Source organism: Truncatella angustata (assembly GCF_020726525.1).
Source record: "Truncatella angustata strain MPI-SDFR-AT-0073 chromosome Unknown BKA67scaffold_5, whole genome shotgun sequence".
NCBI classification, from domain to species: domain Eukaryota; kingdom Fungi; phylum Ascomycota; class Sordariomycetes; order Amphisphaeriales; family Sporocadaceae; genus Truncatella; species Truncatella angustata.
The window spans coordinates 1,572,952-1,586,676 of record NW_025763385.1 but is presented as its reverse complement, the minus strand read 5'-3'; the positions used below and the strand labels follow the sequence as shown (position 1 = coordinate 1,586,676).

At 49.1% G+C, this 13,725-nt stretch overlaps 5 protein-coding genes across 5 annotated transcripts; 3 read left to right on the top strand and 2 right to left on the bottom strand.

Annotated features, from left to right (window-relative positions):
• Positions 1 to 660, top strand: BKA67DRAFT_536684 (uncharacterized protein; the record flags this gene model as incomplete). The annotated part of the gene is made up of 1 exon (XM_046100201.1): positions 1 to 660. The coding sequence occupies one exon, from the start codon at positions 1 to 3 to the stop codon at positions 658 to 660; it is 660 nt and encodes a 219-aa protein (XP_045957257.1).
• Positions 661 to 2,453: 1,793 nt separating this feature from the next.
• On the top strand, positions 2,454 to 5,468 carry BKA67DRAFT_678098 (major facilitator superfamily domain-containing protein; the record flags this gene model as incomplete). The annotated part of the gene is made up of 9 exons (XM_046108845.1): positions 2,454 to 2,654; positions 2,909 to 3,172; positions 3,204 to 3,230; positions 3,355 to 3,521; positions 3,643 to 3,908; positions 3,965 to 4,178; positions 4,491 to 4,753; positions 4,855 to 5,121; positions 5,178 to 5,468. 9 exons carry the CDS (start codon positions 2,454 to 2,456, stop codon positions 5,276 to 5,278), a joined length of 1,770 nt encoding a protein of 589 aa, XP_045957256.1. The 3' UTR covers positions 5,279 to 5,468.
• Positions 5,469 to 5,974: 506 nt separating this feature from the next.
• BKA67DRAFT_536682 (uncharacterized protein) lies at positions 5,975 to 8,971 on the top strand (the record flags this gene model as incomplete). Its single annotated transcript, XM_046100200.1, has 7 exons — positions 5,975 to 5,981; positions 6,381 to 6,446; positions 6,519 to 6,547; positions 6,778 to 6,786; positions 6,882 to 7,008; positions 7,087 to 7,306; positions 7,384 to 8,971. 7 exons carry the CDS (start codon positions 5,975 to 5,977, stop codon positions 8,969 to 8,971), a joined length of 2,046 nt encoding a protein of 681 aa, XP_045957255.1.
• A 132-nt stretch (positions 8,972 to 9,103) lies between these two features.
• BKA67DRAFT_659630 (uncharacterized protein) lies at positions 9,104 to 10,246 on the bottom strand (the record flags this gene model as incomplete). The annotated part of the gene is made up of 1 exon (XM_046107479.1): positions 9,104 to 10,246. One exon carries the CDS (start codon positions 10,244 to 10,246, stop codon positions 9,104 to 9,106), a length of 1,143 nt encoding a protein of 380 aa, XP_045957254.1.
• Positions 10,247 to 11,898: 1,652 nt separating this feature from the next.
• On the bottom strand, positions 11,899 to 13,315 carry BKA67DRAFT_659629 (putative serine dehydratase domain-containing protein; the record flags this gene model as incomplete). Its single annotated transcript, XM_046107478.1, has 4 exons — positions 11,899 to 12,305; positions 12,413 to 12,890; positions 12,948 to 13,064; positions 13,145 to 13,315. The coding sequence occupies 4 exons, from the start codon at positions 13,313 to 13,315 to the stop codon at positions 11,899 to 11,901; spliced, it is 1,173 nt and encodes a 390-aa protein (XP_045957253.1).
• Positions 13,316 to 13,725: the final 410 nt, after the last annotated feature.

Sequence of the window (13,725 nt, the reverse complement as noted above, 5' to 3'; positions counted from 1 at the left end):
ATGCGAGCATCTCCCACATGGAAATCTGATAACCTAATCTTCCCATTAACACTCAAGTCCCTCGCCCACTTCCAGTCACTCGGGAACCCCGCACACCAGTCCAAGATCTGCTTTTCAACATACATACCAGTTCTCTCCTCCTCGTGCTTGGCACCACAGCCAGTATGGGCCAAACCGCTCGACGTCCGTGGATATGGTTCTACTCCATCCCCGACTTATACGTCCAGAGGAACCGGTGTTAGTCCTTACCCTACTAACTTTACTAGTGGTGGCCATGGTAGTGGAGACTCTATCCCTACTCCTACTCCGCCCCATATATGCATATCTTCTTTCTTTCCCACATACTATACTGGCTCTGCTGGTAGTGAAAGTGGTGGCGGAAGCTCTGCGCCTATGGCTACATCGACAGCAGTCCTACCCACCGTCAATGGAGGGGCTGCGGGCAATTACGTTGCCTGCACACTTGGTGCGCTCTATTGTGCCGTCGGTAAGACGGCCGCTTGCTGTGTCATCCCGGTCGTACTTTACTCGTTCTTTATCTCTGAGGAGAGGGCTTATATTGCTTCCTGGCGAGCAAAGATGTTCTCTGCATCGGCCTTCAAGGTCTTCAGATCAATGATTCCATCAGCGAGCAGGCGAGTTATATATTCAACAGCCTAGTCGAGAGCGCTCAATAACTCCAGTCGTCTCGATGACCTTTTGGTAGGAATTACATAGATAAATAACTGATTGGTAGTGGGGGATTGGTACTTGATATATTCCATTTAGGCCTAGCAACATTCTAAATGACGATGATTATTGTTTCAATTATGGGCTTCCCAGTTTGACTGACCTGGTACCATGACCACAAAAAGGCGTTTATTCTCAGACCTTAGACGAAAGCTTATCAGCCACATGTATTACGGATACCAGCACCTTGACGTTCACTTTATAACAACTCTATTCGTTCGGTGCCTGTCGTGTTCCTTCTTTTATCTTCCTCAACAAGCCCAATTTACTGTTTTCCTGGAATCCCAAATTCCTACGGCGGCGACCAATCTCTAGGCTTGATCCATTCCAAGGTACCAGTAGATCACAACTAAAACGCCGAGATTGAGACGTTCGAGGTCATGACCATGACTGAAAACATTGCGACCAGCTTGAACAAGACTCACCAACACCATGATCGCCAATATTAAGCCATTTCCGCTATCATCTTTAACAACAATGCGTACGCCGGCCTGATAGTGCTTTAGAACTCTCGCGGAGATCTTTTCAAAGTAAGCGGTTCCAGTATTGCCTTTCATTACTCAGAATGACATCCTACAGCGAGAAAAGCGAGACCAGATTGATCAGTGGTCTACTCACGGTTCTTAAGTGTCCCGTTTCATAGCCTTGACGCCTAGCAGATCAACTAGTGCGCGATTCTCGACATCCGAAGCAATCGTCACTAGTTCTTCCTTTACGTCGCCGTGCACTGAGGAGGAATCTATCTCCGCTGCCTGAGTCTCCCAGATCAGCGCGACCTGTTCAACTCCTCGTCTGGCTGCGTTGGACTCCACAGCAGGCACCGTCAGGTTCCCGCGGTGCTTCGCGTTGCCTACCAAGAGTTTTGATATTCGGACCGAAACCATGTTCAGCATATCTCAAAAGAGTCTCTTCGGTCGTGTCTTATCATGTTCAACGCCGACACGACCGAATTGAAGGAACAAGTAAGCAGGGTTGCCTACTGCTGACACCGTACACTAGTGTTCTCTGATCCTTGTCCAGACTTTTCTAGTTATCAACAGCATCGAACCAAAGTACTCTATCGCCGCATGCGCAGTGTACCCCCAACCAGATTTCAACCTGGTCGTTGACCGTGATTTTCATGCAAGCACTTCATCTGACCTCCAGCGTTCACTACCAATCGGACGACTCTGACTTTATGGATCTAGTTAAATCCCAGCATCGATTCGGTATCCCCTTGTAATGCTTACACTGATTAGCTCATTCTTACACCCCTACCTGCCGCGAAGGATCTGGGCCATTCGATATGCAGGGTTCATGGATGGGAATCCTTCCTAGTCGTCCGATTGTCCCAGCTCAACGGTCTATTGTAACATTTTAATTCAGCCAAACAATTGGTAAACCTTACATGGACTACAGAATGTTGCTGCTTCCCTAGACCACCGTTAGTGACATTCGGTCACGCAGCACAGGTTGTGAATGCGATTCATGATACACATAGCTTACATGCGGATATAATGGATCTTGGGATGAATCAGCTTGTAGCTCAACTTGATTATATGCTTTCCATGTTCATTCCCCTCTTTCGGGCCTTGCAGTTCGGCCCGTGTTGCTTGGCCCAGGCTGATATAAATATTACATAGTATTCTCTTTGGTGGCATGCCGTTTCGAGCTGGACTTCGGACAGGAAACTTGCTGTGCTGCTACTATTTCCCCGTCATATTCTAGAGTTATCGACTGCAACAATGGCGGAACCACAGGTTGAAAGTGACCAGTCAATTAAAGAACCTTCGTCACCAGTAATACAAGAGGCAAAGGAACACTCTTCTGCCACCAGCCATGAACTTGAAACAAACTCTCCAGTCCACGCAAAGACGTTTTTGGCAATTCTTGCTGTTTGTCTGATATATTTCGCGCAGTTGACCAGTGTGGTTGGAGCCGGTGCTGTAAGTTATTCCACGTCGTATCTGTCCCATTAATCGCCGGATGGTTCCAAACCACCAGATTTCAGTCACTATGCAGTGCTACTCACCACCGGCTGCTCTTCCTCCAACCACTCAAGCTCACAAGTCGATAAGTAGCTTTGATTGGGGTCAAGACTTCCACCCTCTGTATTGGCAGTATATATCTTCCAATACAGTTTTGGTTATCATCAGGCAATTGAGAGGACACGATGTATCGTTTACTGAACTCTCTCAAGCAAGGTCAAACAATTATCGCTCATTTTAACTCTACCGCTATAGTATGGTTAACTGCACCCATCGCCATCGTCACCGTCGTCCTCGGTCCCATCGTCGCCCAGGCAGCCGATTATTGGGGACGAAAATGGTTCTTAATAGTTTGTGCGATGTTTGGCGCTATCGGTTCCGTGGTGATCGCGCGTGCAACCTCAATGAATATGGTAATAGCTGGCTTTACGCTTACGGGTGTGGCTTTTGGTGCCCAACCGTTGCTACATACTGTCGTACGTATAGAAAGAAACCTGAAATCTCAAGTCTCTTCTGCCATTCGAGAAGATCCTAGTATGTGACTTTCTCGGCCTGCAGACCTTTCGAGAAGTCAGGCTGGTGATTGGATCAAGCCAGAATCTCGCCGAATATTCCCTATTGCCTAAGACATTGACTAATTGTGATATTTATAACACAGACATCTGAAGTTCTGCCACGAAGATGGCGAAGCTGGGGACAGGCCATTGACATGGTTGCAACCTGTCTGGGGACAATATTTGGACTTCTCGTTGGTGGTGCGCTGAACCGAAACAATGATCCAACATCGGATGGATTTCGAACCTACTTCCTTATATGTATGGCGTGGTATGCGACTCTTAAAGGCCCTTCTCCATCCTTTCCAGCTATAGTCATTTCTCTGTTGCAGGAGAGGACTAATAATCCCCATTTGTCTGTCCAAATAGACTGACTGTTGATTGTCGCATAGGTATTTGATCGCCGCAATTCTGTGTTTCGTGGTATACAATCCCCCGCCTTTCGAAAACCAGCAATTTACCACCACCGAGAAATTAGCCAAGCTAGATTGGATCGGTTATCTTCTACTTGCGGCTGGCCTTGTTTTATTTTCTGTCGGACTGTCTTATTCGCAGAATCCTTACCAGTGGAACGATCCGCATGTCTCTGCAACCTTCGCCGTGGGCCTCGTACTATTTTTGTGCTTAATCGGCTACGAAACTTACATCAAGAAGGATGGTATGTCTCACTAGCATGAAGTTTTTTTGCTGGCGTACTAATTATTGGTTACGAAGGCATGTTCCACCACGGCCTTTTTACTGGAAACAGAAACTTCGCTATCAGCGTATTGACTGTCAGTTGCGAAGGTATTGCCTACTTCGCCGCCAACAACTACCTCATTTTCCAAATCGGCACGCTCTACGAATCAGACGCACTTATCGTTGCCACGCGGTACTGTATCATGCTAATTTCTGCCTCTTTGGGCGCACTTGCTGCTGGCTGGTATTGGTGAGCAATTTTCGGAATTATGTTCTACCTTTTTAGACGGGATCGCCCACCACAGCAAGACAGCTCTTGATTTCGGTGCGGCTGGCCAATTTTATTGAATTGATGCGACATTGGATGCCAAGCTCACCAGTGGGAGCCGTGATGACAACTCGAGTGGTCACTTTCCTGGATGGACCCAACGAATGCAGCAAATGTATGGAGTATATGTTGTCTAGCAAAGGCAACTGGGCTCCTTCTGGCTGTCTCGAAAAATAGATCCCCACTCCCAAGGCCCCATCTGGAAGCGACAATTGCTGACTTTGAATGCTTTAGTGCTGCTTACAAGCGTGTCCGTTGGATTGCTGTTGCCGCCTTTGTTATTTTCTTGATCTTTTTCATCTGTATGGCGACTTCCAACACGGGGTCGAGTAATGCCGTTTGGTTCTATCCAGTTTTGCTTGGAGTTGGCCTCGGGATGACCTTGACGACCCTGGTCACCGCCGCGCAGCTATCTACTCCACCAGAACTTATCGCCGAGGCAAGTGGTCTCATGCTTAGCGCTCGATCGCTTGGTGGCACCATTGCCATAGCTATCTGTAAGTAGGATATCTTAAAAACGGCAGCGGAGGCCGATTCTTCTCAAGAAGAGAAGCACTTCGCGCTCCCACCCTATCGTAGTCGACTAATCCCTTTCTAGACAATGCATTATTCAACAATGAAATCGCACACATGGGAGAGAACATTGCTAGCGCCGCTATCAGCGATGGGCTCTCCTCGGAATACGTTGAAGATTTTGTTACGGTACTGAGCGCACAGAGTAAAAATCAGACAGCTCTGCTAGCCATCCCCGGTGTGACTCCTCAGATCGTTGAAGCTGGCACACAAGCGCTTCTAGACACATACGTCCAAGCTTTTAGACATGTGTATATAGCCGCTGCATGTTTCGTCGCTGTAGCTGCAATACGTATGGTTTTACCCCCTACACGTCTTGTCGTCTTGGATATTAACGGCTCTATTTAGTTGCTTCGTTCCTGTTCGACCCACAGCAGGAGTTCAACATGCACATTGATGCACCTATCGAAAAAGTAGCCGAACCCAGCCCAGACCATGAGGTCGCGTGAGGGATGTTAAGTTTATGGGGGTAGCTACTCGTCCACCAAGTGTACAACTGACTTCTCCGGGCTGTCGTAAAGGATCTATAGAGACGAGAGGCTTAGAGCCGAGGCAGTGATATTGTGGAAACCAATATGCCGAAGTAGACTCGATACTAGCCTCTTAGAATTCTTTCGCAAGAGTTTGTTCTATAGCAGTCAAAACAAGGATTATTTTATGATTCCCGCGGAGTTTTTACGATACAGAATGCTTAGCATTGGCCAAAATATGAATATCATGCTCTCTGCATAGAAATTAACTGATTCATTTGATTATCTGTTTGAATTGCTTAACGTCGAGACGAAGGCTTCAGAGCCACCGACGCAACCTCCTTAGGGGTACAGGGCGTGTTATTACATATTTTGAAGGTTAGCTGATTGATAGGCAACCACAGGCTGCTTACATCAAGCAATTCTATGGCCCTTGGACCTAGCCTACTGGCAACCGTACACAAATCTTGTTCATAACGCTACTAAATTTGACCAAGAACAGGGCTATACAATTTGCTGAGTAAGATGTGTACTGTATAATCATAGATAGGCTTCCCCCGGTTCGCCTGGTTAACCAGTCTATAAATGCCCTCGCCGGCAGAATCGTACTGATGATGGACGAGGTATTGGCCGAGCAGTAATATTTGTTAGCCTGTACTGATCAGTCCATATATCATGGCTGGTTTGTGAAGAATAACATGGAGGTAAATTAAGCACGTTTTCGAGACCGTGATGATAAGCCTCCAGGTCCAACACCGCAGCGTTCAACTAGGACTCCCTAGACTATATCTCCCGTGGTCTCATCCTTACCATCAGCCGGTCCTCTGACCATTCTCCTTAACCTACGATCTGGCCCTTGTTTGCGAGGTATCAATGATATTTCTTATTCGCCAGGCCGAAACTCTGTCGCCAAAAACTACAATACGATTTGAAAATCAAACACGGTCTGTCATTGATGGGAAAAGAAAATTTGACATCTAGCTAGAATTTTTCTGGTTACTTTTACACATTTCCACGTCATTAACGTATTCGCAGTTGAACTATTACATTAGTTTCTTTGTTCGCCTATTTTAAAATTTAGTCCGCACTCAAGCACGAGGTGGCCATCCATTTAGTCCCACAGTATACCACTGGCTTTCCACCCATGGTAAGTACTAAGATCGAATGACTCAAAATTATATCGTGTCTCACGAGTAGAGCTCACTTTTAAAAATTGCAGCCGTCGTGGATGTGCCCGCTCGCCACCCTGTGAGTATCTCCAATTGTTCACATGTAAGCGTCGCGGAAACATTCCGTCCTCCTGCAGAAAGAGCCGCGGTTCAAGTTACACTGCCAGATTTATGCCGAATATAGGCACTTCTCCGCGGTCAAATGCTATCCTATCCCGTATTCATCCCACACGTTTTTCTTACTATCATCGCTTGCTATGCATTGTTGAACATATGTTGCAAGGATCTTTCTCTACTAATTAGTGACAGTGCGCTTCTGTGAGCCCTGATCGACTAAACCGTCAAGTGTTTGAACTTTCAACGTCGTTCGATTGGTTGGAGAGATAGGAACGTTGAGCTCGTTGTAACGTCAGAGATTGCAAGCAAACCGGACTACTCAAATTATGGAAGCAGCCAGCGCAACCAGCGGTTTCTTCCAAGAAGTCCCCACGTTGGGCAACCAGTTTCAGGAAGATCCGAGCATACAACGAATTTTAAAATGTACGTGAGCTCATTACCGGGCACCTAGGAATAGGGTAAGATTTCTATGTGATCTTCCAATCTGACTAAGATGGGCAGTATTTGTGCCACAGCATATTCTTAACGAGGAGGGCCCAAAGATCGAGCGATTATGCGATGAAGCATTGTCGCCACAGGTTCTGGAATGGGTATCGGATGCCGAGAGAAACCAACCGTATGTTAGCGGCACCGGAAAAAATGCCTTCGGCGAGCCAGTAAGCTCGAAACTGGTCATCACGGAAGGGTGGAGGAAACTCCAAGAACTTGGATTTGTCAATGGGTAAGACCACCTGGATCCATTTGCGTAGAGATCAAGACAATCGTGCGAAAATATGGTTCATAAATAATCCTTCCTAGATGCTCCGCCAAAGGATACGAGCAAGGTCTTGCGCAATACACTCGTGTGATTCAGTACATGCGCTCTCTTCTATGGGAAGGTTCCAGCGCCAACACATCCTGCCCGCAAGCGATGCAGGACGGCGCAAGCCGACTTCTCCAACGGCAACTAACAATCCGAAACCACAAGCTCCAGCCCATAGAGCGCAAGGTGTTCCAGAATGCTTTCGGCCATCTCACTTCTCGTGACCCAGCAAAGGCCTGGACTAGCGGGCAATGGATGACCGAACGTCCGGGTGGTAGCGACGTCTCGCGAACCGAGACCGTGGCCACGTATGCCCCTCTCGCCTCTTCTGGCAGGACGCCGCTTGCGAGTCCCAGCGAGGATATCCCGTTAGGACCGTGGAGTATCTCTGGTTTCAAATGGTTCTCCAGCGCCACGGACAGTAATATGACGATCCTGCTAGCGCAAACAGCCCCGGATAAGGGGCTCAGCGCTTTCTACGCGCCGATGCGGCGTTGGAATCCGGATCTGGTAGTGTCTGCCTCAGGAGACAGAGGTGGTATGGAGCTGAACGGGGTACGGATATCGAGGCTCAAGAACAAAATGGGGACCAAGTCCCTTCCCACTGCCGAATTGGAGCTGAGCGGCATGCGCGGCTGGCTGATTGGGGAAGAAGGAAAGGGGATCAGGGAAATATCGACCATCCTGACGATCACACGGCTCCGATCCGCCATAGGAGGGCTGGGATACCTCAGCCGCAGCCTTGCCATCGCGCGGGCGTTCGCCAAGGTTCGAGAGGTGGGAGCCGGGAAAGGCATCAGGGTCAGCCTGCGTGACAGCCCGCTGCACATGCGCACACTGTCCGACATGACGGTAAGCTACCATGGTCTGATGCTGTTGACATTCTACGGCACTTTTGTCATGGGTCTCGAAGAGCATACTCCCTCTTCTTCTTCCCCTCAGGCGTCATTATCTGTCATCACACCACCCCAGAGCCATATAACGCCCCTACTCCGCGTCTTGACCCCAGTCGTAAAAGCGTATGTGTGCAAGAACAGCATCCATCTCATCTACTCCTGCATGGAATCCCTCGGCGGCGTCGGGTACCTCGAGAACTCGGAAACCGAACACTTGAACATCGCGAGGCTCTTCCGTGACGCATGTGTGCTGAGTATCTGGGAGGGCACGACGGATGTACTGAGTACGGATTTCGTGCGGGCTCTGAAACATCCACGAGAAGGAAAGGAGAGTCTGGAGGCTCTCGACTGGCTGGTCAGAAGCGCTACGAAAGACAAAAATGATAGTATACTGGCAAGTTGGAAGCAGACAAAGTGGCAGATCGAAGCGACGAAGCAGGAAGACTTGATGAGCTCAGCACGAGATATTCTATGGAAAGTTGCCGAGATCTTAATTGCAGTGCTATACCTTATGGACACAGCGGTGGATGGAGATGGTCGCATGCAGGAAATGTGCAGGCTATTCCTTGCCGGCAAGAGTTTCCTTGACACGCCTGCCTTGAAGGCCACCAAAGACGAGTTGGTGTCGAACCAATCCATTGTTTTTGGTCATGCGGGGAGGTCTTCCGGTCGTAATGCCAAGCTCTGATATCATTGTCAGTCTGTGGGAACAAAATTTTGGGTTCGATTGGTCTAGTCATGTGTATTACTAGGTCTCATTACATTACAGGGAATATGTGTGGCAACCACTCTCCAGAGCCTCTCCGAAAGGTAATTAGCTTTACAAACACTGAACAATAAAAGCGCCGACACCATCCTCGAACTTCGACGAAGCTACTCCTGCTTGTTCGTATTGCAGCCCGAAATTCCTCACACTGCTAGCTAACCAGGCCACATTTCGAGTGTCATTTCCATACGCTCGGTTCCCACACTCAAATGTACCCAGTGTCTTGTTGTCTCCTGGGTAGATCTGTTGTAGGGCAGTATTGTTCCAGGTAGGTAGCTGGGTGTCATTTCCAAACTGGGCGAAAACCATTCCTGAGTCACTCAGCATTTCTTGTTCGGATCCAGTGAACTTGAAGCAAGGATAATCCTGAGGTAGGTTACCACAAACTGGAAACCGGAATTGCAATGCACACAATTGGTAACCTGAAGTTGTATAACTCCTTGGAATAGAGAAGCGGAAAATCGTACTGTTCGTGGCAGTGATGGACGCGTTGACGCCAGTGTCCCGCATTCCATCAGGGCTTTCAGTATCCGGAGACCCGATTCTGGTAGGCGTAAGCGACGGAGCGGACGGTGACACAGAGCAGGTTGATGATGGCTCTGAGGGTTCAACGTCTACACTCACAGTTTGGGGGTTCCTTCTGACGGCACGCCTTGCACATGCGTTCTGCTGTGACGTCGAGTTTGGGCTGCTGACTGTCGAGTCACTGACGGTGCACTCTCCGTTGGTTTCGGACAGCACTAAAGATACCTCCAGACAACCTGTGGTGTCCGGTTTTGATGTAGAGTAGATTTCGTACGTGCTACCATCAGCGGAACAAGCAAGGTATGTACCGGGACCGTCATCATAGACCAGCTTCAATGTCCCGTTGTTCGTGGTGGCCTCAACAGTGAAAGTTGTGTTGCCAATGACACCGCTCTGGTAACATTGGAATTGATACTTCGGGCCTCTCATAAAGCATTGGTTACCCAGAGCATCGTGAACTTTACCACCATCTAGAGTAAACCCGCCTTGCTGAAAAGAGCCGGCAAGATGCAATTTGCCTGTGTGGTCTTCTTCAACATCTTCACTTACTGTGCCAGCCGAATCTAAATGAAACGAGCAACCTTGTGAGGACTGGCGAGTTGCGTGCCGTAAGCTGACAGCGGATGATACCGCCTGCCCAGATAGCAAAAGAGTTGCCAGTGCTGTCTTCATGGTTAAGCGAGAAGTTCCTGGTTACGGGTGTGTTGTTCCAGCAGGAGAGGTGGGGTTTCCAGCACTTATACAAAGCTTTGTGTTATTGAAAGATGAAAGAGGGTGCGTGAAGGCCGTCCGAGATTTTACCTATGCAGGAAAATGAATAAAGGTACAGGTGAAAGAAGAGTCTCTTCAGGGAGGATAACGAGGTGATCGATACACTTTGTCGGCAGGTTTTACGGGTCAGGCTCTTGGTGTCTGCAATCAGACCGATGTTATGACGGTACGGGCTGGCAAGAAATGTTTTTAGCGAGTTGTTGATTGTCTTAGATGCAGGTACCCGTTGACGATCGGTCAAACGCCAAGTCGACGGACCAGATAGCAAAGAAAAATAACCGATGTGTGACGAGGTGATGAGCAAACTTTGAGCTAGGAAGCAAGGCGACCAGTGCGAACACAAATAGTGGAATAGTGGGCTGTATACTGGAAAGAGCTGTCGGCTATCACGGATGATGTGTGGTTGATTTACGTCTTGCCTGTATTTGTACATGATAACGAATTTGCCCGTGTGCTATCGACAAACAATTCTAAAGTATTTTGAGAAGGCGCAGTATTCTTGTTGATGGTGCTAGTCATCACTCCGCAGGTCCGGCCAACCTCCTGTGAGGGTATTAAGCCAGCAATGATGCAAGACAGTACAGCACAACAGTAGGGATCAACACCTACACACTGACTCAGAAGCCTCTGAAACGTGGGTCTAGATCTGCATTCTCCCTGGAAATAGATCAACTTGAAACATACCTTATAAGAAACTATAAGCCGTGCCAATCTCAGTCGTTGCTGCTTTTTCATCAGCCGCAAATTGACTGATAACCGTGTGACATCAGGCTGGACTGATTTGCTGGCCTATCAGTCTGGTAGCCAATCCCGACGTTACAAGATTACGTCATATGGCGGGCGGATCGGAGGAAGGAAATACAGTAAACGGTTTGCTGTACTTTCTGTACGAGGATCATGTCAAACGCGACGACACGCGGTACCGCTACCACAACAGGAGTGTGAGTCCTTACGAAGCATGCGTTGGGAAACTGCATACAAAACTCATTAGCAATTTCTTGGCCAGAGCAGCCCTAGCCAGAATTTATGCGCTCAGTACTTGGCTTATGGAGCGCTTGGATGTTGTTCTGGGAAGAAGCACCTCAAGAAAGTCGTCAAGATGCTGGCATGCCCGACCAGGCCAGTGTTCGGAGCCTGGCAAAGAGAGTTATGGGGGCTCGGTTCTAATAGGATAACCTAACCTGCTAACCTAGAGCCTAGGTTAGTGCATCAGCGCTGGGAAGCTGTTTTCTATGGAAACGACCGGCGCTTTCAAACTTGCTAAGCTAGTCGATGATTGCCACTCTTGTCATCCGCAGTTTGGTGGTTTTGTCTGCGCCATAACCTTTGCAACAATGCACAGCGATCTAATGCACCTTGTTACGGCTCTGCGGTGCAGGTCCGCAAAGCACCAACCCAGCTTAGGGCCAAATGCAACGAGGCACCTTGTCCTGCTCTAGTCACTCCATGAATTGAGGTTACTGGCTTGACCACAGCCAAACGAGCACTGCAACCCCTTTAACGTCTTTATTTTCTGAAAAGCCCAGGTGAGTACAAATGAGGTATCGCAACATTTACCACCCTTTCCAAGGAATCCATGTATCTGTTACGATATCATTTTCGTCGACCACAAAATACACGAAGAACGCCGCAGCCGTGATACAGACATGGTTGCAATATAGATAGACCCTGTCCCCAACCTTGAACTCTTTCGAGACTTCTGCGTCTTTTCCCCGGGGTGCGAGAATGCCATGCTCTTGGGAAAGTCTGACGATGCCCCAGTGAGGCCTCTCTACTAGGTGACCGAATCCAGGATAAGCAGGGCTGGTTTCGCGTGACAGGGCAATGGCGCCTGCGTTGATGAGTGCTTCATTGCGCTCGGGATACACGCTGCAGACATCGGCCGCGACGCGGACTGCCTGGTCGGTTTCTGATACAAGAGATGTGGAAACTTGCTGGAGGTCGTTACAGGGGAAATTCCCTAAAATGCACAAGCACCCCAATTAGCACCGCTGCATCACCGGCATTGCAGATGACATGCATCTTCACTACTGCCCTTATGATTCAGGATACGAGATGTTCACTCACCTGCATGCAGCTCCAGTTTAAGGTTGGCTGGTACTCTAGCTCTGAAGCTACTGACAACGTGTGCAGTGGGCGTCGCACCGACCGAGACAACAAGCTCGCGATTCCCCGGCAACAGCGCTGCCGCGGCCACAACGCTCGAGATCTCTACACCCAGAGTAGCCTCGGCTTCCTCGCGCGTGCGACCGCCATAGGAGTGCCCGGCATGACAGTAGAAGCCGAAGATGTCCACGGCGGCCGACTCGTTCGCGCGCTCCACCACGCGGCGGAGCGCGGGGCTGTCGGTAGCCACCCCAGCTCTGTGGGAACCCACGTCGAGCTTGATGAAGACGTCCCAGGGCCTTTCTTGGTCTCCGTTGAACACCTCCTCCAGAGCATCGATTTGCTGTTCGTTGTCGATCATGAGAATGATCCTCATCGATGCTCTGAACTCTGACAATCGTGGGAGAAGGCCTGGTAAGACAGGGAGGCCGTACGTGCACTGCTCTTTGCATTAATTGTGGTGACCGGGAGACAGCGTAGAGAATCGGCTCGATACCTCATCTAGTAGTCCCTCTTTCGCCAGAGGTAAGAGCCCGCGGATCTCCGCCAGGGTTGACGCAATGACGGACCTGTACTTGCCTGCTGCAAGCATCAGTCTCGTGACTTCAATTGTCTGTGATTGATCATCGTCAGTATGATGCCACAATATCTTTTAGCCATTTTCAAGAGCCCAATGCACCAGAGAAGCCTGACCTTGAGTGTCTTGACGTGTGGACGGAAGCCAATGCCCAATTCTTCGACGTCCTTCTGCAAGGCGGCAATGTTCCTCTTCACCACCGGTAGAGATACCACGAGTGAAGGGGATGGCAGTGCCGAGGCCGGCTTGCCGATGTAGGACTTGTGGTGCTCGAGCGAATAATCCATTTTGTATACAGCTACGTCCCTAAACGTGAAGTCCCCGGTGAACGCAGACGTAGGTTTGTTCGTCTTGCAACTACCTGAGCTATTCATCAAGTGAGCGATTATCAGTGATGGGGCATGCCATTAGTGGAGCGCCGGCAATCGCTTAGATAGCGTAAAGGTGCTATAACGTTATAGTCATCGCATATCTATAGGTCTTTTCGAGTCAGAACAGCGAAATTGTACGAGATCACAAGACCGACAAAGCGGAGGTAGCACTATATCACAGGAGCAGGGAGCCATTCTCCCTTGGCGCTTTCGCGACTTTGACAATTCATATTCCTATCCGATGGAACGGTCTGCCACAGATCATCTTGCGATCGGATTGAAATCCGACATTAGTCGCAAGATGCATACTTCAAGGAATGGACTGG